A 27,851-nucleotide genomic window follows, 5' to 3' on the forward strand; every position below is an offset into this window, starting at 1 on the left:
GACCTTATCTCTTTGATTGTATTCATTGGAATGAAGATGGTCAGTTGTCCGTTTGTGTAGAAAATGGTGTTCACATTATGGTAATTCCATAGCACATCTTGTATGTCTACTCCACTCACACAATTTTTTAAAGACACCTATCTTGACCGGGATATCATCAAAAGCTGAAGGTTGTGCTCATGCCGGATTGTCTCTGCCTCCAGCTCCAAAAATGCCTACATCGTTTGATCCAGGTAGATTTTGACTGATCAATCGAGATTGTAGTAGATCTAATTTTTTTTTCTTTCAATTAGTGGAGCCTGATAAAATTCAGACATCGTTTTATAATGAAGAAGGATTTCGCTGCGCCACTTGGTCCCCTTCCGGCTTATCTCCATCACTTAGGTTAGTTGAGTATTGGCCTAGGGGTTCTTTAAGTGACTAAATCAAAAAGCATGTAGTTGCCTTTTAGCAGTGGTGACGACGAAACATAGAGTGTTGTTATATCAAAGTTCAACAAAAGATCCCTTGAATTCCGATTGGAAACTAGTTGAGTATTCTATTACTTTAATGAATTGTTCGTATTGAGCTTTTTATCTTTTTTAGTATGCGAACATTACAGACTTGATTCAGGAACACGCAATCGAAAGCGATCAAGCAGCAAAATACCCACTACACCATACACTATGTAAAGATCCAATATAGAATGCACCTGAGAATAATACAGACGATCTAATATATGTATAGATGCTAGCTGGTCGAAGCAACTTTCCGTCGATGCTCTCAATTCTAAATTTGCCTTGTTAGCATTGTCAAATAAGCATGGTGATGTTTGTATTTGGACTTATTCTCTGAATAACGGCATTCAATACGCTACTGCAATTTCACCTCATAAATCATTTGTTAACCTGTTAGATTGGACGGGTTGGAAAAAGTTGCAAGATACTACCTGTATGTGTTTCCCTCGCTTTTTAGAAGAAAAAGAAAAGCAATGCTAAAAGTTATGCCTTAGATATTGCATTCATTGCTTCAAGCTCTACGAATGGAACAGTGGCATTATCCTCCGTAAAAGTTCAATTTGGTATAGACAGCCAACATAATTTACATATTGAAAACGTACAAGCACAAAACGTATACACTTGGTTCGAAGACAACGCGGCTATTCCAACATTATTAAAAATACATGACAGCTGGGTAAATATTGATGGCTGAGTACATCTTAATCGTCTGTAGCTAACATGATATTAGGACAAAGATACACCAAATATTAGCATTGCTGTTTCTAAAGGCCTGTATGTTTACATGCTTTCACTTGGAATAATGAAAGATGAAAGCGTTTCTGTGCAAGGTGACTGGATGTCATATAATCTATCACATTCTGGTGTAGGGTTGTCAGGAGGATTATGGATAAATGAGAACGAGTTTAGAGGATACACATTTGAAGGCGAAGGGTGCCATGTCAGAATCAAAGATGGCAATATTGAAGAAGACAGATTGGAAACTTATAAATTAAACCAGAAGCTCATCCAAAAATATAAACAGCAATGGATGGAAGAGCAAGTAAGAATAGAAGATGATGATTTGCTTGGCGCTTCAGATGCAAAACCATGTTTGTGGGGTGCATCTGATGGTCTGAATCATATAATTACAGCAATATATTGCACGTAAGATAAAATACCGTCTAGAAAGAAAGAGAAAAAGATATAAAAATTTGCTTACAAAAAAAAAAAAAAAAAAAAAAACAGGATGAAGCCTACAGTTGATATCCATTATAGACTTGAATCAGCAGAAGATTCTACTATTGCATTTGTTCTTCAAAAAGAGCGTGGGGTTGATATTGAATCTGTTTGCCAAGATTTGGATAAATACGTTTTTAATCCTGACTTTTGTAACGTACACAGTTTCTTTCTCTAAAACAAAACTAACAAAGATTACAATAGTTTTTACTTGTCCTGTACGAGGAATAATCCGTGAAATTCTAGAATACTTGGTAAATGAGGACAACCTGAATAACTTTAAGATTTGGCTTTCAAAATTAACTGGATATATCTCTCACGAACCAACATCAAAGTATATAGTTATATACAAAAGCTTCTAGTGTTCTTATTCTGTATATTAGTGGTTACGACCTTACGCGAGCACTTTTCAGTGCACCAAGTATTATTGCCGCTTTAATAATCAACAATGCCGAAATAGAATTAAAGGTAAGTGACTGTAATTCAAAACCAACAAATATACTGATCAATTTTGTCTTTAGCATCATGATTTAGTGACAATGAATTCTGAGTTTCAAGATGCTTGTAAACAAGCAAAGCTTGCTATTCACTTGAATTATTTATGCAATGTACTTGATTTCGCCCTACGTTTACCCGATAAAGATTTTTGTTGCCTCGGTGAACAAGATGTCATGGAACTTTTACTCTTATCAGACCATGCACTTGCTATTCAAAATGAAAATGCTATAAAAACAGCTTTAAAGATATACACAAAACTGCAAGCAAATTTTCCTGCCCTTGATTTAAGCGAAGAGATCGAATACACACACAGTTTCGGCTCGCAGTCAACTGGAAATTACACACCAAGACCAAGAGAAAAATGCCCTGTTTGTGATGAGCTGGTGAGTAATATTAACAATACCTCCCTAGCACAATGCAATGCAGGCCATTTTTGGGAGCTTTGTAGTATCACTAAACGTGTGCTCTCTGATCCAAAGATGCGTAAATGCTCCACATGTGGAGCAAAGGCTCTGATAGCTAAACATGAAGACTCACTTACAGATATGATTTTGAAGCAATGTGTAAAATGCATAAATTGTGGATCTGGTTTTTATTAATAAAATATTTAGACATTCAATATGTATTTCCTGAAGGAATGTAGATGTGATTAATCTTTATCGATATAATCTGCTCTCCTAGTATGTCTCATTAGTGTTTGGTCATTTAGTACAATTATGTTTGACACCTCTTTGAAGCGTAGTCAGAAACACGAGTATTTTTGATATTGTCTACAAACGTGCATAAAAACAAAACATATTTTATTGTTTGATCAATAGCATCTTCTTAGACTGCATCGAGATTTCTTTTTTTTTTTTTTAAAAAAAAAAAAAATAAAGAGCGATTGATTGACATTAATCGAGTATGTAATTAGAACAATGGATTTATCAGTTCAGTCGGTCAATTAAAGAGTTGTAGTGTGCACCCAATGAATACAAATGTTTGTGATATCTAAAGGAAGCAAAAAAGTTATGCTATTGCTTGTTATTTTTCTTTGCATGACTTACGCCAACTTAACAGGCACTTTATCTGGATACTCATCATCACAGATTTTTAGCACCGGAGCGCCCATTTGAATAATATCTACAGGAACTTTTCTTGATCTTGCCAAAGCTAAAATCTAAAAAATAATGTTGGAAATAGTATAAGGTCATCTTGTCTTTTTCCTACCTCTAGTTGACCTCCCCAGCATGCTGTGTTTTCAATATCGTTACAATATTTTTCGAAATTACCATCTTCAAGATATAAAAATGGCGTAAAATCATCAGCATGGTTGCGCATGTAATCTGCTGCTGATTTTCTAAGTTCCTTATATGTAACCTAAGAATAAAAGTTGTCATTCATTATTGCTCGCCTACAGTCCCTAACACTTGCCTCTTCATTATATCTTGATTTCAATTGATCAGCAAAAGCATTGTATAAACTTGTAACAATAAATGAATCACCGTACTTTTTCTTATTTCATAATTTGCTTACCAGTGACCATCAGCAGTAATCTGTTTAATTCTCAAGTTCATTGGTGTCAGTAACTCTTTAATGGCATCTGTTTCTAGAGCACCTTGATCCACTTGATTAGCTGCTTCTTTCTCAGCTTCTTCACGCAATCGCTCCATTTCTGCATTTCTTTTCTCTATTCTCAACTTTGCTTTGTTCACTTTCTTAGCTTTTGGTTGCTGTGGCAATTCTTGTACTTTTGTTCCATCACTCTCTATTGTTAGATTGTTTAAACGCTCTAAAGAGATGCCATCTTCATCCTCAGTCTATTAAATCGATGAGCGTTTAGGGCAAAAAAGATGCTCTGTAAAAGAAAAAGGCTAAACATACTTGTTGCTCACTGGGATCAATTCCTGCCTCCTTTGCTTTAAGAACTCGGATTTCCTCTTCTTGTTTTGCTCGTAAATTGTATTCCAAATCAGCAATGCGTGAATTTACTTCTCTCTTCTTTCTTTTATCGCTTTTAGGTACAGATTTGCGTAAAGCAATGATTTTACTTGTAAGTTGTTTATGCTCTTCCTTATGCTTTTCTAATAAATCGCTTAGAGTAATATTTTCTTCAGGCGTTGACATTTTTTTTTAAAGAATAAAAAACTGTCAATTTAAAATTCAAAAATACAGGTCAATTTATTTTAGTGTACACTGTTTTAGCATGCTATTTGTTCACTTTCCAAAGAAAGGTTCGCTAAAAAAATGAAAGTTTGATTCGCTTGAAGCTCGAAATATTGATCACTCGGAAATAAAATAAAACTTCACTCATAAATAAAATGTTTGCTTCACTCAGTTACAGAGAAACCGTTTGCTCTATTTTCATATCCTATTTGCAGTTTGAAATGAATATGCTTTTGCAAAAAAACGGACAAGGAAACGTATATGATGACTAAGGCAGCTTTAGACTTCTTGAAGTCTGGGATGTTGAAAATAATTGCTTGTATGCTGTTATATCTTGTGTTCTCTATTCGTTTTGGTACACAGTCATTCTGGTATAAAATAGCTATTATTGGGAAGGTATTCACTGAAGGAGTAGATGAGATGAGTCAGGAGTGCATTACTCAGTTTCGTTGTAGGTTTGCATGCCATGTGACGCATTACTTTTATGAAATCAGTAAACTAGGGACCTTATACACGGCAAAGGAAGTTGTTTTGAGCAGGCTCAGATTATATGTAATGATTACTGATTAGCCTAAGGATTCATGCAAAGTGTTTGCAAAGCAAGAGTAATGCAAAAGTTGTTGACAGAGACGAAAGACGAAAAAAGGAGTTTTGCAACATAGCTTGATATTTTATATGTAAACCTGCTATTTGCTACACTCCATTGGATGCGACAAGGTCATACAACTTTTGTTATCATAGTTTTTGCAACCAAAGCACGTTACTGGGCAGTTGTGGGCAAGAAAAGAAAATTAATTTCAATTTCGATTCCTTTTTTCTCAAAGCCTTGCCGGCTAATTTCTCAGATTGCTTTACAATTCTAGGATATCTCAATTTGATGCTTGTTGCACCGTAAGTAACAATAGCCCCAAAAATAGTGGTAGCTTTTTCTCTAGTTGTAGACACAGCTACGATAGTTCATTTTCCTTTTATCGGTCAAATCATAAAGCGATCCATATTTTTTTTTTTTGGAATCTCTCGAACGCTCAACTGCCTTTCAGAAATTAAGAAAAAGAAATGGATCTTTTCTTCTGGCTGATAAGTTTTATGTTTTCACTTATTTTTTTCTTTATTATAAACATAAGTTACCGCCTTTTCATCAGGTATGCCATCCATCTTCTTTTCTTTAAGTACTGGCTTCTCTGGTGACTTTAAGTCTAAATAAATGCCATACGTAGTAAGATTTTCTAGACGGTAAGCTTCGTCATCAACTTCCATACCGAAGGCAGTTATTTCATTGCCTTAGTCATCATATACGTTTCCTTGTCCGTTTTTTTGCAAAAGCATATTCATTTCAAACTGCAAATAGGATATGAAAATAGAGCAAACGGTTTCTCTGTAACTGAGTGAAGCAAACATTTTATTTATGAGTGAAGTTTTATTTTATTTCCGAGTGATCAATATTTCGAGCTTCAAGCGAATCAAACTTTCATTTTTTTAGCGAACCTTTCTTTGGAAAGTGAACAAATAGCATGCTAAAACAGTGTAAATTTAATTGCGCCCTTGATATTCCTACTACTAGAACCAATATGAGCTTTGAAGACTCCTTTGGGAACCACCCATCCATGACTCTTAACATTATAATAACTGAGATCTGTCTTTCCCAACTTGAATGAAATTTGACTTTCTTGACCAACAGAGAGAAATACTTTTTCAAAACCACGAAGAATTTTCGGTGGCTCCTGAGCAATCTCAGGGAAAGATACATATAGTTGAGGGATTTCAGCTCCATCAAACCGTCCAGTATTCTTTATATTAACTCGAACCGTTACCTCAAGTTTCTCAGGGTCTTCTGTATCTCCTATGATGTTTTCAATTTTAAAGTTCGTATAGTTGAATGTAGTATACGAGAGACCATATCCAAATTCATACTGAGGTTCAATTTTCCTTTTATCAAACCAACGATAGCCGATGTACATTCCTTCTGAATATGTAAACTGTAATTTATATAAAGACTTTTAGTGATGTCTACATTTAAAAAATTAAATTTATACTCATATTACCTCTAAATCACGACTAACTTTGGCTGGATAGTGTTCTGCTTTTTTGGCTATTGTATAAGGCAACCTTGCTGAAGGATTGAAGTCACCAAATAAGACATCTGCTATAGAATTTCCTGATTCTTGTCCAGGAAGACCGGGCCATAAAATAGCCTTCACGTTAGGATGATTCGCCCAAGGCATAAGAATAGGACCTACAGAATGGGCCACAACTATCGTATTTTTATTTGATCCAGCTATGGCATGTATCTAGAAAGAAGCTTAGCATTACATATTAGTTCTTTGGACAACTTACAAGACTATCACCATTGTTCCAAAGATAAAGGTGGTTACGATCCCCTTTATTTCCTTCAACTGTAATAAATTCTTCTCCAGAATTAGCATTAACAAATACAATAGCAATATCCGCATCAGCTGCGACTTTTGTAGCAGCTTCATAATTGTCATCTTTTAAATACTCTACAACATCAATGTTGTTTCCAATTCTGTTTCGAATACCTTCTCCAGGCTATTAAAAATAGAAATATTTAACATGTGCACATTCATGAAAAAAGGAGAATTACTGTTATTAGGTAAGGATAGTTTGCTGTACCAGATCCCCACCCTTGCGCTAATGATCCATTATTGCAGCCATGGTCCGCACAATTCAAACCGCTACAAAAGAGGCTAAAGGTAAATACGACAAAGCTCTATTAAAAGAATAAAAATGCCCTTTACCCAATATTTGGCCCAGCATCTGAGCCTATGACGGCTATTTTCCTAATGCTAGGTTCTCTTAATGGAAGGATGTTGTCTTTATTCTTTAACAGAACAGTTGAAGCCGCACCCATATGTCTAATAGCTATCCTGTGGTCATTTTGAACGTTTAGATGCTTATCCTTGTTCGGTCTGAAGCTATCAAAGTTAACATCTGGAAAGTTCTACAAACCATATAAAAGTTTAATTTATTTTTATATGCATTTATCCCTTTTTATACCTGATCTTGCCCTAGCTATAATTAAAGTAAAATATGAGGAAAAAAAAAAAAAAAAGGAACCACAGAATACAAGTATCATTTATGTACCTTGTACCAAGCAGCAACAATCCTTGTAGCCATATCAGTTACTCTACTTTCATTAACGAGGCCAGAAGATACTGCATTTGTTAAATTAGTACCAAAATAAGAATCATTAGAGTGAAAAGTAATATCGCCTTTTACAATTAAAAGAAAGGTTTTCAACGTTAAAAAAACATACTAGAATAATATTTGTTTTTTTTTACCTGGCATAGTCATATCTAAACCATGATTCGCACTATCAGCAGTAGAGTGTGTAGCAGACCAATCGCTTTGAACAAATCCTCGGAAGCCTAGACTTTCTTTTAAAAGCTTGTTGATAACATAATCACTTTCACATGTATATATTCCATTAAGTTTGTTGTATGAACACATTACAGAAGCAACATCTGCTTCAACAGCTCTAGCAAATGGCCACAGATATATTTCATTAATAGTTCTTTCATCGATATGTACTGAATGCTAAGCAGAAAGATGAGAACAAACTAGATTGTAACAGAAAAGCAAAGTACAGCTATACTCACAAGCTGTCTATTCGTTTCTTGTTCATTTCCTATAAGGTGTTTTGCCACTGCCATCTTTAGTAAAGGAATTAATTCAAGTGGCTTTTTTATTCGCTTTTTTTTTTTATCATTCTTACCACACCTTGGCTTTGAATACCATTGATTGTTTCTACAGAGGCCACACCCACCAGGTAAGGATCTTCTCCAAAAGCTTCCCAATTTCTACCACTGGTAGGACATCTCATCATATTCATAGATGGTCCAAGTTGAGCATGTATACCTTTCGCACGGAACTCAGCTCCCATATACTCACCTCTTCTTCTGATAGCTTCTTTATCAAATGATGCAGCTGCATTGATGCCAGCTACACCTGAGCTTACACCATCCGCAAACCGAACACCAAGAGGAGAGTCTTGCAAACAGAGTTCTGGAAAATTTGGATTTGTTGTTCTCCCAGAGTTTCCGACACAAGGTCCAGCTTCCCATCCAATTCCAGTAGTGATATTTACTTTTTGCTGAAGAGACATCTGCTGAACGAAAGTTCTTGCCATTTCATAAGCTTCATCCCATGTTCGAAGTATGATAGGAACGGCTTCAGTTGCTGCCTTTTCAATACCTTTTCTTTGTTTATTTGAATCTAGCAATTTATGCGTATATGAATTAGCATCCTGTTGTTCCGCAAATGTAACAGCATGTGTAACATTAATTTGACATAGAATTGTAGCTAAAGAGATTGAAATAATGTGCAGTATCTTCATAATATGTATGAAAAAAGAGAAAAAAGAAAAACTTTTTTTCAAAAAAAATTCTTTGATAAACGTATTTATAGACAAATGCCATTATAAAAATAACTTGCCCTTTGTACTGAAGAATTTCTTGATTCAACAAGTTAAATAATGCGTGCAATGTTTATTTCTCCTTTTTTTTATATATGATTTAGTACTACTTTAAGCAAAAACTTCTCCACCTTGTTCACCAACGAATGAACTGATTCTTTTAACTTGATTATCCCATTCTTCAAGCTTTCGTCTCATACCATCAATTTGGTTTTTATCTAGCACACGCGGCTGCACCCAAGTAATAACTACAATTTGGTCTACTTGATCGATGGATCCACGAATTAATTTTAAAGATAATGCCTTCATTACAAAATGTTCTACTTCATCCATTGAAAGACGGGTTTCTGCAGCAATTTCTGAAAAGGGAATAGAGCGATTATCTGTTGAACGAATAAATACTGCTTCAATCAATGATATTAAGCAAATCTTTCGACGAAGTGCAGCTTTGCTTTGTTCAAATAAAGGCTGTTTAGTAAAATGAGGAGCTAATGCTTCAAATTTTCCAATATCTCCAGCATTAAAAGCAAATAAAAGAGTTCGAAGCCAGTCATGCTCAGTTCCAAAGAGAGAATCAAGAATAGGATGCATCAACTATAAAAGAACCTAAGTCCAAAGTTGCAAATATGCTCTTTCCTTACCAATTCACCAAAGTTGTAAATCGTTTCTCCCAATAAGGCAGAAAGTGACAAATCATAGGCTCTTTCTACCCTTTCTATAATAGTCAATTCCGATATATCAATACATGACAAATATAATAATGCATTCTTATAATATTGGGCATAGTCTGCCTGTCCTTTATAATATTCAGCACTGACGCGGTAAAAGCTGGCATAAATGCTGGTATCTACACTATCGAATGTATCTAAGATCGTTTCTGATTCATCAATAGTCTTTTTAACCAATCCAATTTCTTTAATCTTCAATAAATAGTGTGCAGATTCCATTGAGGCAAGGACATAAGCATCTCGAGTTTCAGATGTACCTACTTTTTTTAAAATCTCCTTTAAAAATTCTACAGAATCGTTTGGATCTATTGCACAAGAAATACGATTATTGTAAGTATAAAGAAAAAGAAAGAAAGGTGACTATGTACCTGAGAATTGAGTAGCTGCTTGTTGAGCAATAGTGACAAGGGAAAGCTTATTGATTTTATCTTCCCATTCAGCAACAAACTTTTGGAATACTGGGATCTTGAAAGGATCCGATCCGGGTTTTTTAAAGAATTCCAAAATTATTAAAGTTAGTTGGTGCCATAGTCTTTAAAAGTAAAAAGAAAGATTATTAAAAATAATGTATTGTCACGAACTTGATCTTACTTTCTTTCGTAGTAATCTTCAAAGGTAGAAAAATAATGTTGTAATGACGAAGATACATTTTGTCTCATTTCATAAAGGAAATTGGGTACATCAAAATCGACTTCCCTTTGCAGTGCCATTTTACTTCTTTTTTTAATTTTTTAATTGAAAGAAAAGGAATTGGTTACGGGTTTACAAGTCCTACGATGTCCCCACTGAAAAATTTGGTGAAAATTCATTCAAATTTCATTGTAACACAGCTTTGACATAGTGTTGAGGTTAGCGAAAAGAAACTCGAAAATGTGATACATGCTCTTCGAACCTTGAATAAAAAAAAATGATTCATTTTTTCCCTAAATTTTTCAAAACTAAACATACTATTTTTTTTTTTTTTTTTTTTTTTTTTTTTTTTTTTTTTGGGGGAAGTCAGTGTACAAACGATATAAGATTAAAAGAGTTGCCTATATCAAGGAGTGAGTTGTACAGAATTTTACTTATTTTCTCCAATCTTATTATCGCCTGTCGTTCTCAGCGCGATCCTGGTTGATTCCTCTGACCTACAATGTGAATACTGTTTTCAGCAAAAATTGAATTTGTGAACTTAGAGCTGGATGAAACTTGAACTGTTGCTTTGAGGTCATATTTTCTAGTGTGTTGCTATTAACATTCTAGCTTGGTTACTTTTTTACGGCCTGAACGGCATATTCTTGCTGTGCTGATTTTGTGCTTAATGCTGCCTATAATGAACAGGGGGAAAAGCACTGTTGTATCAATCCCATCTCAGACATAGTTTGATTTGTCCAGTTTGCAACAGCTATCAGTCGTACTGAATTTCCTTTCATGTATAGTATTCTTTGTTATCTACACGTTCAATACGATAAATTTAACTTGATTTTCTTTTGAGACTCGAATGTGCAGTGTTGCGCTATTAAGATTGCAATTTATCTTTAATTTTGAAGATAATATTTTGAAATTGAAAACTGTCAATACTCAACGTAGGTACCACATAACAGCAATGATTGTAGCTTTCATTAGAGTTTTTTAATAGATAAGAAATCAGTTTTTTGAATTGTTAATTGATGTGTGTAGTGACATTGGATACGTCCCTAGTTTGAAAAATTTCCTCTATAAATAATCACCATTTTAAGTTCTATTTTGCAGCAAAAAGTTCGACAATAATAGATTGCGAGGCTATGAAAGTCTGGATTAGGTGAATAACCTTAAAGACTAAAGTAATAAAAGTATGTAAGCAATTTACTATTTGTAAGAAAACTGCTTACTTGACACGAGGATATTCGAAACATTGCTGATCTTGTATTTCTCTGAATTGGCCCTTACAACTGAGAAATACACCAATGGACCAAGTTTTACCAACTATATTACAAACTTTGTTTGTACCAAATTTGCTTCCTTTGCCAAAAGCTCGTTATTTTTTTCTACTAATCCTTTTTTTTTTTTTTTTTTTTTCTTTCAATATAGCTTAGAAAATTTCTTGAAACTAACTTTGGCAAACTAGTTTCTAAGATAAATATTGTATGTATAAAAGTTTGAAGCATATAGTGTTCCTTGATAGATAAAAATGCTATATGGAATAACAGCTTATTCTCGAAGGAACGAGTCCTGAATATACAAGTTCCGAATACAATCTTTCATGATCAAGTTCAAAAATTAGTATCCATGTTCAGAAGAATATTCATCAACTGATAGAATTGCGAATGCCAATTCAAGTAAATTAAAGGGGTATATGAACACCAATCTTAGGGGCTGGCATTAATCCTTGTAACTAAGCCAAGTTATTCACGAGGGAAATAAATCTAATTAGCTTTATTATCAATTACAAGAGACATAAAATAGTAATGAAAGTACAAAATGACACATAATATACATTTATTTGATATTATAAAGAGTAGTAAGCTGTAGCTTTTGTTAATTCTTAGCAAGAAGCCATAAAAATATGCAGTAGAGTGGTTTCTTTAGACAAGGCAAACATGGAAAGACACGAGATAAAATTTAAAAAGCGACAGTTTGAAATGGAAAAATCGCATTAAGCCAATGAAATGGCTAAATGCCTTTTTTTGGGGATACCCAAGTTGGCGAAAACAGTATACATAATGAATAATGGGAATAAGACAAAAGTACGCAAAATTAGTTGCCTACCCTGTCGACTAAAAAAGGCTAAATGTGATGTGTTATTGCCTCATTGCTCCCGATGCATAAGGAATTCAAGGGAAGATAAATGCGTTTATCCTAAACCAAGAATTTTTGGGAGACCACCAAAGAATGCAACATTTCGTAAGATTCAAGACAACCTTACTACAACTACAATCACATGCAGAGAATTTATATTCGAAAATGTTAAAGACAAACAAGAAATGACAAGGAAACCTCCACTGATTATTGATATTGAACGAATATTCAATTTATACATCGAAAAAGGAAAGCTCCTCGGCAACAAAATGTGGGATACAAGGACAAGTCCAAATATGAAAATGAGAAACTTAAAACAGCAATTCTCGATTCTCACTTCAAATATGATTCACTTGACTATTAAGCGTGCATGTCAACTATTGGAAGTAAAGACCTATTTTGATCCTGAAATAACCATCTCGGCATTCGTAAAAGGGAAAGAAACTGATGGCTTCTTTTTCAATAAGCAAGCAAAGAGCAATACACTATTGAACTCAGTTCCTACTGATCAGGCAATGAAGTTATTTAATTGCTTTTTTCAATTTCATCCCCTCTGCATATTACTAAATAAGACAAAACTGTTCGAAAGCTACTGGAATGATTCTGTAGAGCCATTATTATTATCCGTCATCTATGGTACTGCAGTTAATATTGGACAACATGTGCTGGAAGGAAAACCATTTTCAGTTTGCCAGCCCATAAGGAAAAGAAACCCATTTTTAGATTATGCATATACTTTATTTGAGCACGTTTATACAAACAGGCTCATTTCTTTAGGTAACTATCAAGCTATCATTATATTGAGCTTGTATGAGATCAAGTTTGGTCTTGCCAAACATGGAATGACAATGCTTTCTTTATCTTACATGATGGCTACGGAGCTCGGTATATTTGATGCCAATGAAATATTCCGTTCCATGGATTTAATTGACAGAGAACTGTTGGTTACTACTTATTGGGCAGCATTCAGGACAACATCCTACGGTTGTTTAGAACGTGAGTAAATATATTCTCGAAGATGTTGAAGAAAAGGCTCAAATAGTCGTATGTCATATAGTAGGAATTCATGTTAGAGAATCATTACTGTTTCATAATCAACCATTTCCTCCAGCAAGCGCATACACCTCAGCTTCTTATCAATATGACGTGCTACATAATAATCATATGCCAGCATCAAGAGTGCATTTGATAGAATGTTTTCATTTAGAAATGGTCATCAATTATTTTAGCTCAAAGCTGTTTATTTGTTTGCCTACTGCAAAAGACAATGTATTTGATATTCCAATTCAGAAAACAGACAAGAATTTAGCCTTGTTGCCGTTTCAAAATGAAGATGAAGAGACTACGCGATATAGAATCCAACTGGTTTTAGATGATTTCTCAATGTTTATTGAGCAGGAAAAGTATCGCTGGTCTCCAAGGCAACTATTTACCATAGAAACAACTTATCGACTTTATTGCATTCATTTTAGCTTTATGAAGCCAAAAAATAATAGTTCACTCCTTCGATATGAAACAGTACGAGAACTGGATTTAAATGATCCAAATACAGTGTGCAGCCTTCTACAAGTATTGCCCATATCCTATGTACTGATGGAGGACTTAAAATGCTTCGTTATAGAAAACCGCGACATTGATAATGAGGATATATTGACAACCCTACCATTAGGATTAATGGCAATGACTCTAGAAACCTTAGTCCAGGTACTGATTCAAAACTATAATCTATTGAATGAACAAGACAAAATATTGGAGTGCTTAAATTGCGCTTATTTTATCTCAGAACAAAGTATATGGATAGAATATGAGTCTATTAAACCCATCCAGAAAATGCTAAGGGCCTTTCTAAAGCCTAAAAAATCGACAGCATTAAACCAGACACATCAAGAAAACGCTACATTGTTTGAACAAACAGATGATGTTGGTCTTTTCCTGTATAATATTATTTCATTACAGAATCAGGGGATGTTGGAAGACATGTCAATGTCGTTTCAGTTGTAAACAAATCAAACCCTGCCATCACCATTCTTTATATATTTTGCCAATAAATTTACGAGCTTTTAATCGCGTTTTATACCCTTTTTTATGTCTCATGTGCCTATGCTTTTACCTTTGAAGTAAAGTAGTACTGCTGATATGACATACTAGATAGGAATACAATGCTATATCAGTAATTCTTTATAATACTAAAAGTTGTCTTGTTTGCGCAGCAATGATATACGTAGTCTGAGATTTGTGTTTCCAATTTTATTAAAACGTCATCGATTTCTAACACATCTTTTTAAAAATGATTTCTAGGAACTAAAATTAATAGAAACAAAAGAGACTTCAGTTGTACTTGACTATTGATTCATAATATTCCTGATGCACAGCAAAAGCTAATTAAACATATTGATACTTGTAGTCTGTAGCCATTACAAACCAATAGAAAAGCAAGGAATAAGAGACATGCACGCGTATTCGGCGATTTAAAAACAATGGGTATATCGTCTACATGATGTAATGGAAAAAAGGGCCAGATTATACAGAATGAGATAAATGTGCTGCACAACGTATCATATACTTACTAAAGACATCTTGTTATACCAGTCTTTATAAACTCAATGATTAAAGCTTTACAATAAATATAAAACAGCATTGTAGTCTGCAACACTTTATGATGAAGACAATGCTGTGATCATTAAAATACCGACACGGATAGATTTTCTCCTTTGATCATTCATGTGCTATAGTATCACAAATTTCCACTAAAAAAAAAAGATATAAAACGAGCCTTTCATCTTATCCTTTTTTTTTTCATACTTTTATTTATATTAAAACATGTTTTCTACTTCTGTAAAATCTACCTCTGTCCGTAACATCTTGGCTCGTCGCTCCTTACACATGACATCTGCCACACGTAGTGAAGGTGCTACTGCTAGTTCAAAAGGATTCGGTGAAAAAGAAAAGGCTGTGGAAACTAAATGGGCTCGTGAACATGTAAGTAATAGACGCATCATGAAAAATGCGATACTAAGTGTGTTTCCTGAAGGATGCCGAGTTGCTCAAAAAATTAAGAAAGTCGTTAGAAGACCAAGAAAAGACAACTGCTGAAATCAAGGAGAAGTTGGCTAAATTGGAAGGAAAGCAAAAATAAAGTGTACAAAATAAATTTCCCTGTATTTATATCAATAAAACCCTCGATTTTTTTTTCTTTCTGTACAAAAAAAAGAGACATTTATTAAATCTATCCCTTTTTAATTGATTGAGCAAATGACCTATCCAACCAACTTTACACGTTAAATGTTGTAGTAGTTGCATTTTAGACCTTGAAGCCACGAGAAGCACGCTTACCACGAGCGCGTTCAAACTTGCGACCCTTGGAGCGAACATAGGGCTTCTTGTTCTTGTGAGGACCGAAACCAAAGTGCTTGACGGATTCACGAGCGTTCTTGGCACCACGGATAAGGATGGTGTTGGAACCAGTGGGGGCACGGAGAGCCAATTGATCCAAAGTCAAACATTCACCACCGGCCTTCAAGATACGGGCCTTGGCGGTCTTGGTGAAGTGAAGGGCAGCAACGGAAAGCTTGGGAAGTTCAAGAAGACGAGAGTCATCAGTCACGGTACCGACAACAACAGTAGTCTTGTTTTCCTTGGTGTTACGGACGATACGGGAAACGGTGACAGGAGGACGGTTGACACGAGACATAAAGAGACGCTTCAAGACAACCTTGTTGAATTCGGCATCAGTACGACGAGCAAGGAAACGATAGAGCTATAAAAAAAACATGTTCAGTCAGATATGCATATTGTTGTCAATCAAGCTTGTTAATTTACCTTGACTAACAAAGCCAAGTAAACGTTGTCAGATTTGGGAGAAGTACGGTTGGAGTTCTTAACGTGGTGGTGCTTAAGGTCGATACCCTAGAAAGCAAAAAGTTTGTTTTAGTACATGATCTCTTGTTGGGCCCTTTCTTTCTCTCATCTCCCAATGCCGTATAAACACTACGCTTTATTCACTGCTTCAACTGATTTTACACTGTTTAATTTGAATAATTATCCAATGCGTATTCTTCAATTTTAAAGTGCTGCGTTTTTATTTTATTTCTAGTTGTAATGTTTTTGCTGATTTATTTTATACTGTTAATGTCACTGTTTCTAAATTTTTACAAATGGCTGATATGTTGAACTGTAAAAGATATAATTCGCTTTTCCTGCTACGAGTCCAATACATCCATCCTTTATATTATCCATTTTGCATAGTGTTTATAGGCTTTGTTTCCCAAATGAATTGTGTATTACCATTTTAGACTACTAGGAGAAGAGGATGGTTTAGATTTCGCCCATATTGTATTCTATAATACTTGGGCTGCTTCTTTGAGTCCCGATGGTTTCCGACAGGATCTGTACTTGCGGTCCGGGTTTAGAATTGAGATTAAAAACTAGGCTTTTTCAAAGAGCAAATTTGAAGACTTTTGCAAGAGAAAAAGAAAGGAGAGAGAAAAGAGCAGCAGATGGTCTTTTCTTGATGAATACAAGTATTATTTTATTTTGTAATGAAGTCTATTTTGTAGCCTTACTCCAAGTTCAATATTATTATACATGGTAGAAAAGGTTTTATGAGAATTTCTCAATATATTAGGCATCTTATTTTATTAGTTTGAGCTCATTAGAACATGGCTACAGAGAATGAACAAAGCTTTGTCTACCTTCTACAAAAGAAAGAGAGAGAAAACTGAATATATACAAATGTACTATCGTGATCAGTTGACTTATTGCCATCATGATTTTTCGTTGCTACAGTTATCACTGGTGTTACTGTGTATAGATTGATTTATCTTTTCAGTGTGAACACCGTCCATGCTTCGACCTGTCTCTTCGCTAGCAATCTCACATCTAGTTTTCTCCTGACCATCTTGACTTGTCTTTTTGCGTTCCGAGTCCCAATATCTATTCACGTCTTTTCCATACCAAGCCAACAATTCCTCGCCTGCTTCAATATCACGTTTTGTCCAACAAATCACTTGATTTACCACAATACCTTCGACAAACAGAACGCTTGCTCCATGCTCATCTGACTCATTCATGAAATGAAAGGGACAGAACCTTGGGTTATTTTCATCCGTGACCGGTTGACCGTCTTTGTCTGTGGCGTCTAAAACTGTTCTGCGATACATGATGGAGTATTCAGAAGATCGGCCTACGCGATCCTTGAGTGAATCAAATTCATCTTCTGTCATAGGCACACCAAAGTAGAAACCAATAGGGGTATTATAAGGCAGCTTACGTTTAGCAAATAGTCCACTACCAGCACCTGGAATATTTGAAGGAGCTATGTAGACAATATCTTTCCAAGAATTTGGAATGTCATTCAGATCAAGCTCATCCAGTGTATAAGTTGGCATCTCTGGTTGATGGTTCACTGAATCATCAGATTTAGATGAAGGAGATTTTTTATTTCTCGCTCTTTCTTTTTCTGTCTTTTCTTCTTTTATGCTTTCAATCGATTCTTCTTCCCTCGATTTTTCTTCTGGTGTCTTTTCTTTTATAGATTTAGGTGAGGGCGTTTGAATGATTTCATTTGATACATCGTCTAGTGCTGATATAACCATTACTTTTTTAGATTCAGTATCAATGTCTGTTTCAGAAGCAGGAGGTGTCTGATAGCCATCTTCTGGTTTTTTCACTTCTTTCAACACCTTTGGGACACCAAAACAATAAGGCCAGTCATGTTCTGCCAGTTTTTTGAGCCACTTTTGGTATTCCTGAACGGCTTTTTCTTCATTTCCAGGCTCATAGGCTAACTTGAACCAAGTTGATTTACTTCCTTCAGGCTTAAAAGGTATAAAGTAACGATCCGTGTTGGTTGTGAGAGAAGCAGAGGCCGAATTAGCAGGCGTCTATGTTAAGCTAAGCACAATGATTTTACTGTTTTTTACAATCATACCTTTCCACGAAAGACAAGAGGCAAGCTCATTTCAGAGCTGATTTTCTTGTCTAATTCAAGTGCTGCTTTGATAAGCTCTCCACGAGGCATGCACAGATCAGGATGCTGCCTTAGAGCTAAAAATAACATGTAAGCCTGATTATGCCATCGTGGATGGGAATCAGGGCGTAATTTTTTAAAACTTGAACGAGATCCTTCTTTGTCATCACCAAGAGTATCATCCACTGCTCTTTTAACAGAACTTTTTGATCTTTGCTCTTGATTTACATTTTCACTCATTTTCTTTCTTTTATCCAAAAAAAAAAAAAAAAAAAAATGATGAAAAAAAAAAATCTTTGAATGAACGATAGGATGGTTAAGCCAGTCTTGTCTCGTATGCTTGACTGTGAATTAACTAGATGAATGATAGACGTCTTTAGCTTATCTATTTGAAGGGAACACAAAATGATAACTTGTTTATTGATTAGATTGAACAAGTATTCAAAAACATGCGATATCAAATGGGTATTCGGAACAAAAGCATGTGATAAATAAAAATAAGCAAATAAAGATTGACTGTGAGAATGAGACAATTTTGATCAACTCTTTATTCTTCCAATCATCTTTTGAACACTCTTGTGATGATTGATGATACATAAAAGCCTGATTGTTATAAATAGAGAAAGAGTATTCCTTTCTTTTTATTTATCAACATGACTCAAAAGAAACCATTGGCAGATGAATCTCATTCAGGCTATTTTAATGAAGGTATTCATGATGATTATGGCTGAAAATGTTCTAATGCGCTTCAGGTACTGCTATGAATCACACCAAACGTCAAAAGCTCGGCTTAAATGGTCTTTTGCCTGCCAAGATAGAGACATTGGACACTCAAAAGAAGCGATGCTTACATGTCCTTCGATCGAAATCAAGCATGTTGGAAAAGTATGTGTTTATGGCTCAATTGCGTACAAGTAATGTTCGATTGTTTTATAAGATTGTTATGGATGAATTAGAGGTAAATATTCTTTGGGTTATTTTATGAGAAAATAAACCATTTCACTAATCCTATTCAGGAACTTGCTCCCATCATCTATACTCCAACCGTGGGCACAGCCTGTCTTGAATATTCTACAATCTATCCATTCTTGGCTGCACCAGGTGTACCTGACGGATTGTTTCTGACCAAAAGCGATCTACCCACACTCACTGAAACCATCAAAAATTATCAATCACAACTTGAACCTCAAATAGCAGTCATCTCGGATGGTTCGCGTATATTGGGTCTTGGTGACCTCGGCTCGAATGGTATGGGTATTCCTATTGGTAAATTACAACTTTATGTTGCTTGTGCGGGCATTGACCCCAGACGTACTCTGCCTATCCTTTTGGATTTGGGCACCAATAATGAAAAGCTATTGAATGATGAATTCTATATCGGTCTTTCTCAAAAGAGACCGGATGATGAAGAGGTACAAGACAACCAAACAAATCTTGACTGATATTGATTTTTATTAGTTTTATGAAACAGTTGATAAAGTCGTACAAGCACTTGTCACAGTTTATCCGAATATACTTGTTCAATTTGAAGATTGGTCTTCTGAGCATGCTTTTGGTTTATTAGAAAGGTATAAAAGCAAGATATTATGTTTTAATGACGACATACAAGGCACAGGAGCTGTTATTTTATCTGGTATTATTAATGCTATTCGTAAAGTACAAAATGAGGATAGTGTACCACCAAAAGATCATCGTATTCTATTTTATGGGGCAGGATCAGCTGCGATTGGTGTAGCTCACCAAATACAAGACTATTTCCAATTTGAACACAAAATACCAGAAGAAGAAGCAAAAAAATTGTTTTGGATTGTGGACTCAAAGGTAAAAAGCAAATGAACCAATCTGTTTATTAACAGGAACAGGGGCTTGTAACTAAAACCAGAGGAGATAAACTTGCGGAACATAAGATTTATTATGCAAGAGAAGATGAAGGGAAAGAGTACAGAGAATTAATAGATATTGTTGATTATGTGAAACCTACAATGTAAATTATTAAGCGAATTAAATGATGAGGCTAATCTTGTTTATAGTCTTATCGGTTTATCATCCACTCCAGGAGCATTCAATAAACAAGTATTGAATCGAATGAGCCAATTGAACCAACAACCCATTATTTTCCCACTCTCTAATCCTGCTACACAAGCTGAATGTACTTTTGAACAAGCCATGATTGAAACTGAAAACAGAGTAATCTTTGCTTCTGGTACTGCTTTTCCAGCCTATACGATTCCTTCCACGAATCAAGTGAAATATCCTGGCCAAGGAAATAACATGTACATCTTTCCCGGATTAGGTTTAGGTGCTATCCTATCACGTCCCAATCATATCACAGATCGTATGATTTACGCTACAGCAAAAGCATTAGCAGATTCATTAACAACAGAAGAAATCAATCAAGGTTGGCTTTATCCTTCTTTAAAACGTATTCGAGATGTCTCAGCCACGATTGCTATTGCAGTTTATAAAGAAGCAGTGGATGCTAATTTGGCTAGTTTACCTAAAGTTGATAACATTAAGGATTACGTTATATCCAATATGTGGTCACCTATCGATGATCATTACGGCTCATTGGATACCAAATCAAATATTCATGCAAATCTGTAAACAAAAATAAACCCTTTTTTTTATATATTTTTTTTTTTCCTTTCTTAAACCACTGTTTCACGCTGTGTGAAAATAATCGGCGATAGAAAAAAAAAAAAAAAAAAAAAAAAGAAAAACCGATAAACCAGAAAATAGCACTTTTTTTGTTTTTCTTTTTTGTTTCTTTTAAATAATAATAAAAAATGCTTATTTTAAGACATAATAGTCTATCAGCAGAAGATCTTTTTACTATTGAGTGTGTAAGTTTTCAATCTGATTTCAATAAAAAGTAATAAACTTGTCAATAGAAAATGCTTAAAATAGCCGATGGAGAATACAAGATGAATAATTTACAACATTTTACAGTACTTGATAAATCAAGAGCAGAATTGTATGGCTATATTCTTGGATTCTCAGAAAGAATGGGTCTATGCAAGTCAATTGGTGTTACACCGTCTGAATTTCTTGATTTCTTGGTAGATGTCGATCAAGGTTATTTACCAAACGCGTATCATTCGTTTTATCATGCAGTGGATGTAGCCATCGTGTTGTATCAAATGATTTGTCAATATGACGTAGGAAATTACCTTTCGAGAATAGACTTGGCTGCTTTATTTATAGCTGGTCTTACTCATGATATTGGTCACGTAAGTACAAATAAGATCATTCTTTTTAAAGTAAATTGATTTATACACACATAGCCTGGTAAAAATAATAATTATCAAGTCAATCTAAAGACAGAGTTAGCCAAGAGTTATTCAAACAAATCAGTCTTGGAAAGTTATTCATGTACACTCACAATGGATTTATTAACAAAACACAAGTTATTACGACATTTGGAAAAAACAAGTACTTCACTCGGTTTACGTACAACAGAATCTGAAATGAGGACAGCTATCATTAAAATGATATTAGCAACAGACATGATATTTCATTATGAATTACAAGAAAATTTAGCCAACCTATTAGAATTAATCGTAGATCATGAAGATGATCATTACAAGAAGCATAAACCAACTTTACCTTCAACAGCAGAAGAAAATGACGATGAAGAAGAAGAAGAGGATGATGAGGATGATGAAGAAGAGACGACACCAACAGAACCAGAGATAAAAGATATCTTTTCAAATCAAGGAGCAAAGAGTGCAATTACTTATTTTAGGAAAAAATCTTATTTTGAAGATTCTATTCCACTCTATCTAAAAAATATGCCAATACTACCCGCAAGTCCTGAAGAAGATGAAGAGGATGAAGAAGAAAGGCAATGCAAGTATTCTGGAATAGATCTTATTACTACAAAAACAACAATTGATGGAATCGAGAAAGCAAATAATACACCACCAAACTATATCATGGAACCTCAGCAAAGGCTTATTCTATGTCAAATCATACTACATGCTGCAGACATCAGTAACGCACTCAGGCCGTGGCCAATCTGTAGAAGTTGGTCTAATTTGGTATGTGAAGAGTTCTTTGGTCAAGGAGATGCAGAGAAAGCACAAGGTCTACCGATATCTCCCAATATGGATCGAAACCAAATAAGCCAAACGACCATTGGTTTACAGTTTGGTGATTTTGTAGTGAGTCCTTATTTTGAGATATTTGCTGCCTTATTTCCAAAGGCAGATGAATTACTCAAGACATTGGTTGATAATCGTGTAGAGTGGCTCAAGATGGAAGAAGAACTGGCAGAAACGAAGCGAAAGGATGAACTGGAGGAAGAACTGAAGGAAAGGAATGAGAGGTTGCCATCAAGTATGCTACCAGACGATAGACCGATTATCAATCCAACAGGAAGAAGGGTCAGTGTGGCTGCGGGCATGGTTGTCATTCCTGATGAACTAGAAGAAAGAACGGTTGGAAGTGGCAAGAACAAACGAAAGTATTGGGGTGTTCGAAGTGTGAGCCATGGTGAAGCATTGGATATTCGGAAGAGATCAGATGTCGTGCGTAGAAGAAAAAGCGAAGAACCAATGAGGAAGATAAAGACAGTTATTCCACTAAGGAAAATAACAAAAAAAAACTTTTCATTAAACACTGTGAATAACCAACATTAGACAACACCTTCTGTATTTTCCCTCTCTCCCTCTCCCTCTCCCTCTCCTTCTCCTCATCCTTTGTTTTCTGTATACTTTAACCACATGCTGTATATTTAATAGATACTAAAATTGTTCTTGTTATTTTTTCTCACAAAAAATTCTGTACATTCGTTATAAAGACTTGTATGAACTATGAAAACTCAATGATTCAATTCTACCAAAAGGAATACTAAAGATACCCAAAGTACTTTCTTAGCTATCTTTTCTTTGCTAAATGGACTATACCATCAATTTTATACGCCTTTTTTTAAAAAAAAAAATTAAATGAAAACATGAAACATTGAGCTTAAAGTGTGCTATTAATATTTTAAGCTTTGACAACACAAATAATCACTGCATCATACGTCACTATCACTTCTTTTTTTTTTTTTATCTATTGAAGCACTTGTGTACTGTTTACAGACATTATTAATAATACACACTTATTTTCATTAGTATTTGTTATCTATGCACCATCTAAAAGTCTGCAGCTGAAAAACGTGGAAAGATCAAAGCCTATCTGATTGAGTATGTGATTCATGAGTCATTAGACTTTTATAATCCCTTCCGAGAGCTTGGATCTGCACAGTCAATAAAAAAAAAAGGTAACCTTACCGCCAACTTAAAAAGCAAACAAAATATACACAATATACGTGATTTTTCTTTTACATAAAAAGCTACAAATTTGTGGACCGGGGTCTGATCAAATCTAGGAGGAGAAGAAGATAATCTCAGATTAAATAGCCTTATAAGTCTTAGCTCTAAATGCTTCAATAAAAAAAAAACACGAGAATTGACAAGTGCACACATGTTACACCTTACTAGGTCCTTTCAAATATCCTATACATGCTTGAATTATTTAGCACAAACTTGCTTTTTTTCCCCCAAAAAAAAGGCAACAGTCAAAGAATGAAACCAAGTGTTTTATCCATCATGCCAGAATAATTTGCGAACAATCTTCTATAATTTGAGGGGTCAAAGTGTCGCTGCTATCAAAAGGTCGACTTTTAACACCGCATTTTACTTTATTCTATTTTTATTAAGGAACCGGTCTTTGATCCTCTTTTGATAAATTTGTATGGTAGATAAAACAAACAAAGCCAAATGTGATTTTATTTTTCTCTGCATCTTCTTCCTTATCAATTTTTTAGCAATGAGTATCTTCTTACTTTTCTTATTGATGAGTAAAAATGCTTGCGAAATAAAGATGAAGCGCAAAAAGAAGTTCATTTTAGACTCCAGCTCAAAACGGTTCATCAATCAAAAAACCGAGAGGTAAGTAAAACTTGTATGAAAATTGCTGTCAATCAATGCTTCAAGCTTTCAAGCGACTCAAGAAGACTTTAATAATGAATCTTCAACCTTTCATTAAATCTGCTTTCAATTATATGCCACCAAGCGATGCACTTGAAGGTTTCAATGAGAAGCGGGATATTTTTGTAATGACTTGTGTTTTTCTATATGAATACGCAAATTAATGCAAATAGTATTAGGCAAAAGAAAGTATTCCGTCAATAGTAAAAGGTAGTCAAGGCAAAGAAGAACAGGCATACCAAAAAGATATCATATACATCTCAAATATCTAAAGAAAAACAAAGGCCTGTACATATTCGCTAATTATCATATTGAATCATACAAATATCACAATAAATTATACATGATGATAATGACAAGACTTGTATGCTACTGCTCTTTCTATATCTGTTAATAAGGGCTTCATGGAGCAAGAAAAGAAGCCTTTCAAAGCTGTTCAAAAGAAGATGGACAAACAAGTGGCTCTAAGGATTGTTAAAAAAAAGAGGCTCAACGATCATCTAAAAAGTCAATGAAATGTCACACTTGTAGTAGAATTGATCATGCAACATCTTCTACTGGTTATTAGTATAAAGAGATTTCCCGATGCCGCAACTAGAAAAGAATTCACAATCAATAGGAAAAAGGGTAAAAAGTTTGGATGAAAGAATGGTTGCTGTTATCTACTGCATCAATTACCAAACAAATCATCCAATCTTTAATGGATGAAATGTTTACTTTAGGCCATTTTCTTACTGGTAATATATTGTCTTTGGTGTCTCTTGAACACAAATCCGATCCTATCGTAAGATTTCTATATAAAATATCGATGCAAAGCTTCTCAAGGGAAGGCAATGAAAAGACTAGAAAGAAGAACGCAACTGACCAAATCCTTGAAAATACCAAAAGACAATTTAAAAAAAGTCTTTTAAAAAGATAATATTCAGGAACCTGATGTAAAGAAAATGAAGAATCATATTAAAGATAAAGTTGATTACATACACGAGTAGGAATGGACTTTAGACAGTGATGCTATAACAGGACTATTACAACTTGAGGAAGACAGTGATGTTACTCAGAATAAATATACCAAAAAAGATTTTTCTTTCTTTCTTGACTCTATGGCACTGCATAGGAAAATCAGGAAATGGAAAGAAAAATGCGATGAAGGAAAAGCACAAGAACTATTAAAGTCATACTCATTCTCGCATTCTCTCATATCGCCCTATCAGCATGCGCAAAAACGAACAAAAAGCTCCAAAGATGGTTTTATTTCATCTTGTAACATTTTTGGAATAAATATTTTCTACAGTTTTGCAAATCAAGCACAAATTCTGAAATCTAGCAATATGTAAAAAAGAAAACACTTTGTTTGGGTTCGATATTAATTGACATAATGCAAACAATACATCTGTGGGTTTGTTATACACATATTTCATACTTGAGTCAGGAGAAAAGAATATATTTCTTCTGGATTTAGTTGATATAAACTTCTTTGGTTAAAGATCCAATCTTCAACTGACGTACATTATGCATTTGACTGTCCGTCTTTTAAAAGAAGCCACTTGATTTAGCGGAGTGTGGATTCTGAATAATTTACAGCAAAAAGACAAGGAAAAAATTTTTGGTTCTTCTTTGCATAAAATGGCAGCCAAAATCAGACAAAAGAAACTCGATGCTATCGCAGCAGCTGCTATGCCTCCTGGACAAAAAGTCATTGCTCAATTCAAAACAGCGGATGGCGACTCAACTGGTCCTCCACTCAATTTACCCGGTGATGCTACTATTGAGCAGCTCGAATTATTGTTAAATCAACTCTTGAATCAGGTATTTAACGATCAATTTGGTAATTGAACAATAGCATTAACTAGATCACTTATAATTAAGGGTGACGATCCACTTCCATATTCATTTTACGTTGGAGAGGACGAGATTAAAAAGGATCTTTGGACAGATCGTAAAGATAAATCAACAGAAGACACCATTGTGATTGTATATCAGCCACAAGCTATTTTTAGAGTGAGAGCAGTATCACGTTGTACATCTACCTTGTCTGGACATACAGAAGCTATTTTGTCCTGTTCCTTTAGTCCTGATGGATCTCAATTGGCTACTGGTTCTGGCGACTGTACAGTTCGTATTTGGGATTTAAACACTGAAACTCCCCGAAGCACATTAAAAGGACACACAGGCTGGGTTCTGTCGATTGCCTGGTCACCAGATGGTAATACATTAGCTTCTGGAAGTATGGATAACACAGTTAGATTATGGGATCCAAAGACCGGTAAACAGATTGGCGATGGTTTAAAGGGTCACAGAAAATGGATTACTAGCTTAGCTTGGGAGCCTTATCACTTGAATTCGAAAGCAAACAGATTAGCTAGTTCTTCAAAAGATCATACAGTGCGCGTTTGGAATACTTCACTAAGAAAGATGGAATTCACTATTTCTCAGCATACAGCAGCTGTCACATGTGTAAAATGGGGTGGTGAAGGCTTAATCTATACTGCATCTCAAGACAAGTCAATCAAGGTTTGGAATTCATCAGGCATGCTCGTAAAAACACTTCAAGGTCACGGCCATTGGGTTAATACTTTGGCACTCAGTACAGATTATGTCCTTCGTACCGGCCCATACGATCACACAGGGAGACGCCATAAATCAGAAGAAGAAGCCAAGGCCGCAGCATTGACGAGATATAATGCATCCAAGGGCAAGGGTGCAGAACGTCTTGTTTCAGGTTCTGATGATTTTACAATGTTCTTTTGGGAACCAGAAAAGAACAAAAAACCCATTACTCGTATGACAGGTCATCAAAAGTTAGTAAACCACGTTGCTTTTTCACCCGATGGCCGATTGATTGCAAGTGCTTCGTTTGATAACTCTGTAAAATTATGGGATGGTGCAACTGGTAAATTCTTGGGTAATTTGAGAGGACATGTTGGTGCTGTTTATCAAGTTGCTTGGTCTAGTGATTCGCGTATGCTTATTAGCTCAAGTAAAGATAGTACATTGAAAATATGGGATTTGAAAAAGATGAAGATTTTAATGGATTTACCGGGTCATTTGGATGAGGTAAGCTTAAGAAGACACGATCATATTCAGCTTGACTAATACATTAAAAATATAGGTATTTGCAGTTGACTGGTCACCAGGAGGAGACAAAGTTGCAAGTGGTGGTAAAGATAAACAGCTGAAGATTTGGAGACACTAAAAACCATAGAATTGTATAATAAAATGTAAAAAAAAATAATACTATTTGCTTTAAACAATTTTCGCTCGCTTGATATCAAGCAACTAGAACAAATTTCTGTCAAGCCTATGTTTATACTTGGTGTAACTCAATGAAATAATGATACTATTGAGAAATGAGAGAAAACTTAACTTGTGATGCTAAGCATACAATAATTAATTGACTTTATAAATCAACATGTTTTAATCTATTCGGCATTGTACTCTTTGTATATGTACAACTATGTTTATTATAATGTTGAAGGAATAAAAAAAATAATGTTTGATATGCTTTTATAAAAAGTATTAATTTCAATTAAAAAAACGCCTTATGTTTTGATTCATAAAATAATGGGCGAATATTTAATCTTTCTTCTACGCATCATAAGGTTCACCTGTTTTTATTCAGAGGCTGTTAATATT

At 34.8% G+C, this 27,851-nt stretch overlaps 11 protein-coding genes across 11 annotated transcripts; 6 read left to right on the forward strand and 5 right to left on the reverse strand.

Moving 5' to 3' along the window:
• Positions 1 to 77: 77 nt before the first annotated feature.
• On the forward strand, positions 78 to 2,856 carry RO3G_09384 (uncharacterized protein; the record flags this gene model as incomplete). Its single annotated transcript, XM_067663969.1, has 12 exons — positions 78 to 80; positions 134 to 233; positions 294 to 388; positions 586 to 667; positions 727 to 930; positions 992 to 1,173; positions 1,228 to 1,643; positions 1,755 to 1,867; positions 1,920 to 2,049; positions 2,099 to 2,183; positions 2,237 to 2,696; positions 2,825 to 2,856. The coding sequence occupies 12 exons, from the start codon at positions 78 to 80 to the stop codon at positions 2,854 to 2,856; spliced, it is 1,902 nt and encodes a 633-aa protein (XP_067520070.1).
• An 868-nt stretch (positions 2,857 to 3,724) lies between these two features.
• On the reverse strand, positions 3,725 to 4,319 carry RO3G_09385 (uncharacterized protein; the record flags this gene model as incomplete). The annotated part of the gene is made up of 2 exons (XM_067663970.1): positions 3,725 to 4,012; positions 4,077 to 4,319. 2 exons carry the CDS (start codon positions 4,317 to 4,319, stop codon positions 3,725 to 3,727), a joined length of 531 nt encoding a protein of 176 aa, XP_067520071.1.
• Positions 4,320 to 5,872: 1,553 nt separating this feature from the next.
• RO3G_09386 (uncharacterized protein) lies at positions 5,873 to 8,505 on the reverse strand (the record flags this gene model as incomplete). The annotated part of the gene is made up of 8 exons (XM_067663971.1): positions 5,873 to 6,334; positions 6,401 to 6,646; positions 6,693 to 6,905; positions 6,961 to 7,051; positions 7,115 to 7,317; positions 7,461 to 7,588; positions 7,658 to 7,913; positions 8,092 to 8,505. 8 exons carry the CDS (start codon positions 8,503 to 8,505, stop codon positions 5,873 to 5,875), a joined length of 2,013 nt encoding a protein of 670 aa, XP_067520072.1.
• Positions 8,506 to 8,901: 396 nt separating this feature from the next.
• On the reverse strand, positions 8,902 to 10,228 carry RO3G_09387 (uncharacterized protein; the record flags this gene model as incomplete). Its single annotated transcript, XM_067663972.1, has 4 exons — positions 8,902 to 9,384; positions 9,432 to 9,823; positions 9,887 to 10,050; positions 10,110 to 10,228. 4 exons carry the CDS (start codon positions 10,226 to 10,228, stop codon positions 8,902 to 8,904), a joined length of 1,158 nt encoding a protein of 385 aa, XP_067520073.1.
• A 1,971-nt stretch (positions 10,229 to 12,199) lies between these two features.
• On the forward strand, positions 12,200 to 14,276 carry RO3G_09388 (uncharacterized protein; the record flags this gene model as incomplete). The annotated part of the gene is made up of 3 exons (XM_067663973.1): positions 12,200 to 13,275; positions 13,505 to 13,979; positions 14,103 to 14,276. 3 exons carry the CDS (start codon positions 12,200 to 12,202, stop codon positions 14,274 to 14,276), a joined length of 1,725 nt encoding a protein of 574 aa, XP_067520074.1.
• An 819-nt stretch (positions 14,277 to 15,095) lies between these two features.
• RO3G_09389 (uncharacterized protein) lies at positions 15,096 to 15,276 on the forward strand (the record flags this gene model as incomplete). The annotated part of the gene is made up of 2 exons (XM_067663974.1): positions 15,096 to 15,210; positions 15,266 to 15,276. 2 exons carry the CDS (start codon positions 15,096 to 15,098, stop codon positions 15,274 to 15,276), a joined length of 126 nt encoding a protein of 41 aa, XP_067520075.1.
• A 300-nt stretch (positions 15,277 to 15,576) lies between these two features.
• On the reverse strand, positions 15,577 to 15,966 carry RO3G_09390 (60S ribosomal protein eL18; the record flags this gene model as incomplete). The annotated part of the gene is made up of 1 exon (XM_067663975.1): positions 15,577 to 15,966. The coding sequence occupies one exon, from the start codon at positions 15,964 to 15,966 to the stop codon at positions 15,577 to 15,579; it is 390 nt and encodes a 129-aa protein (XP_067520076.1).
• A 1,072-nt stretch (positions 15,967 to 17,038) lies between these two features.
• Positions 17,039 to 18,483, reverse strand: RO3G_09391 (uncharacterized protein; the record flags this gene model as incomplete). Its single annotated transcript, XM_067663976.1, has 2 exons — positions 17,039 to 18,157; positions 18,205 to 18,483. The coding sequence occupies 2 exons, from the start codon at positions 18,481 to 18,483 to the stop codon at positions 17,039 to 17,041; spliced, it is 1,398 nt and encodes a 465-aa protein (XP_067520077.1).
• Positions 18,484 to 19,003: 520 nt separating this feature from the next.
• On the forward strand, positions 19,004 to 20,847 carry RO3G_09392 (uncharacterized protein; the record flags this gene model as incomplete). Its single annotated transcript, XM_067663977.1, has 5 exons — positions 19,004 to 19,201; positions 19,260 to 19,655; positions 19,702 to 20,064; positions 20,106 to 20,227; positions 20,274 to 20,847. 5 exons carry the CDS (start codon positions 19,004 to 19,006, stop codon positions 20,845 to 20,847), a joined length of 1,653 nt encoding a protein of 550 aa, XP_067520078.1.
• A 182-nt stretch (positions 20,848 to 21,029) lies between these two features.
• Positions 21,030 to 22,883, forward strand: RO3G_09393 (uncharacterized protein; the record flags this gene model as incomplete). The annotated part of the gene is made up of 3 exons (XM_067663978.1): positions 21,030 to 21,086; positions 21,135 to 21,473; positions 21,528 to 22,883. 3 exons carry the CDS (start codon positions 21,030 to 21,032, stop codon positions 22,881 to 22,883), a joined length of 1,752 nt encoding a protein of 583 aa, XP_067520079.1.
• Positions 22,884 to 25,841: 2,958 nt separating this feature from the next.
• RO3G_09394 (uncharacterized protein) lies at positions 25,842 to 27,411 on the forward strand (the record flags this gene model as incomplete). The annotated part of the gene is made up of 3 exons (XM_067663979.1): positions 25,842 to 25,971; positions 26,059 to 27,272; positions 27,328 to 27,411. 3 exons carry the CDS (start codon positions 25,842 to 25,844, stop codon positions 27,409 to 27,411), a joined length of 1,428 nt encoding a protein of 475 aa, XP_067520080.1.
• Between the last annotated feature and the right edge of the window lie 440 nt (positions 27,412 to 27,851).

This window comes from Rhizopus delemar, genomic scaffold, assembly GCF_000149305.1.
Source record: "Rhizopus delemar RA 99-880 supercont3.7 genomic scaffold, whole genome shotgun sequence".
Classification (NCBI taxonomy): domain Eukaryota; kingdom Fungi; phylum Mucoromycota; class Mucoromycetes; order Mucorales; family Rhizopodaceae; genus Rhizopus; species Rhizopus delemar.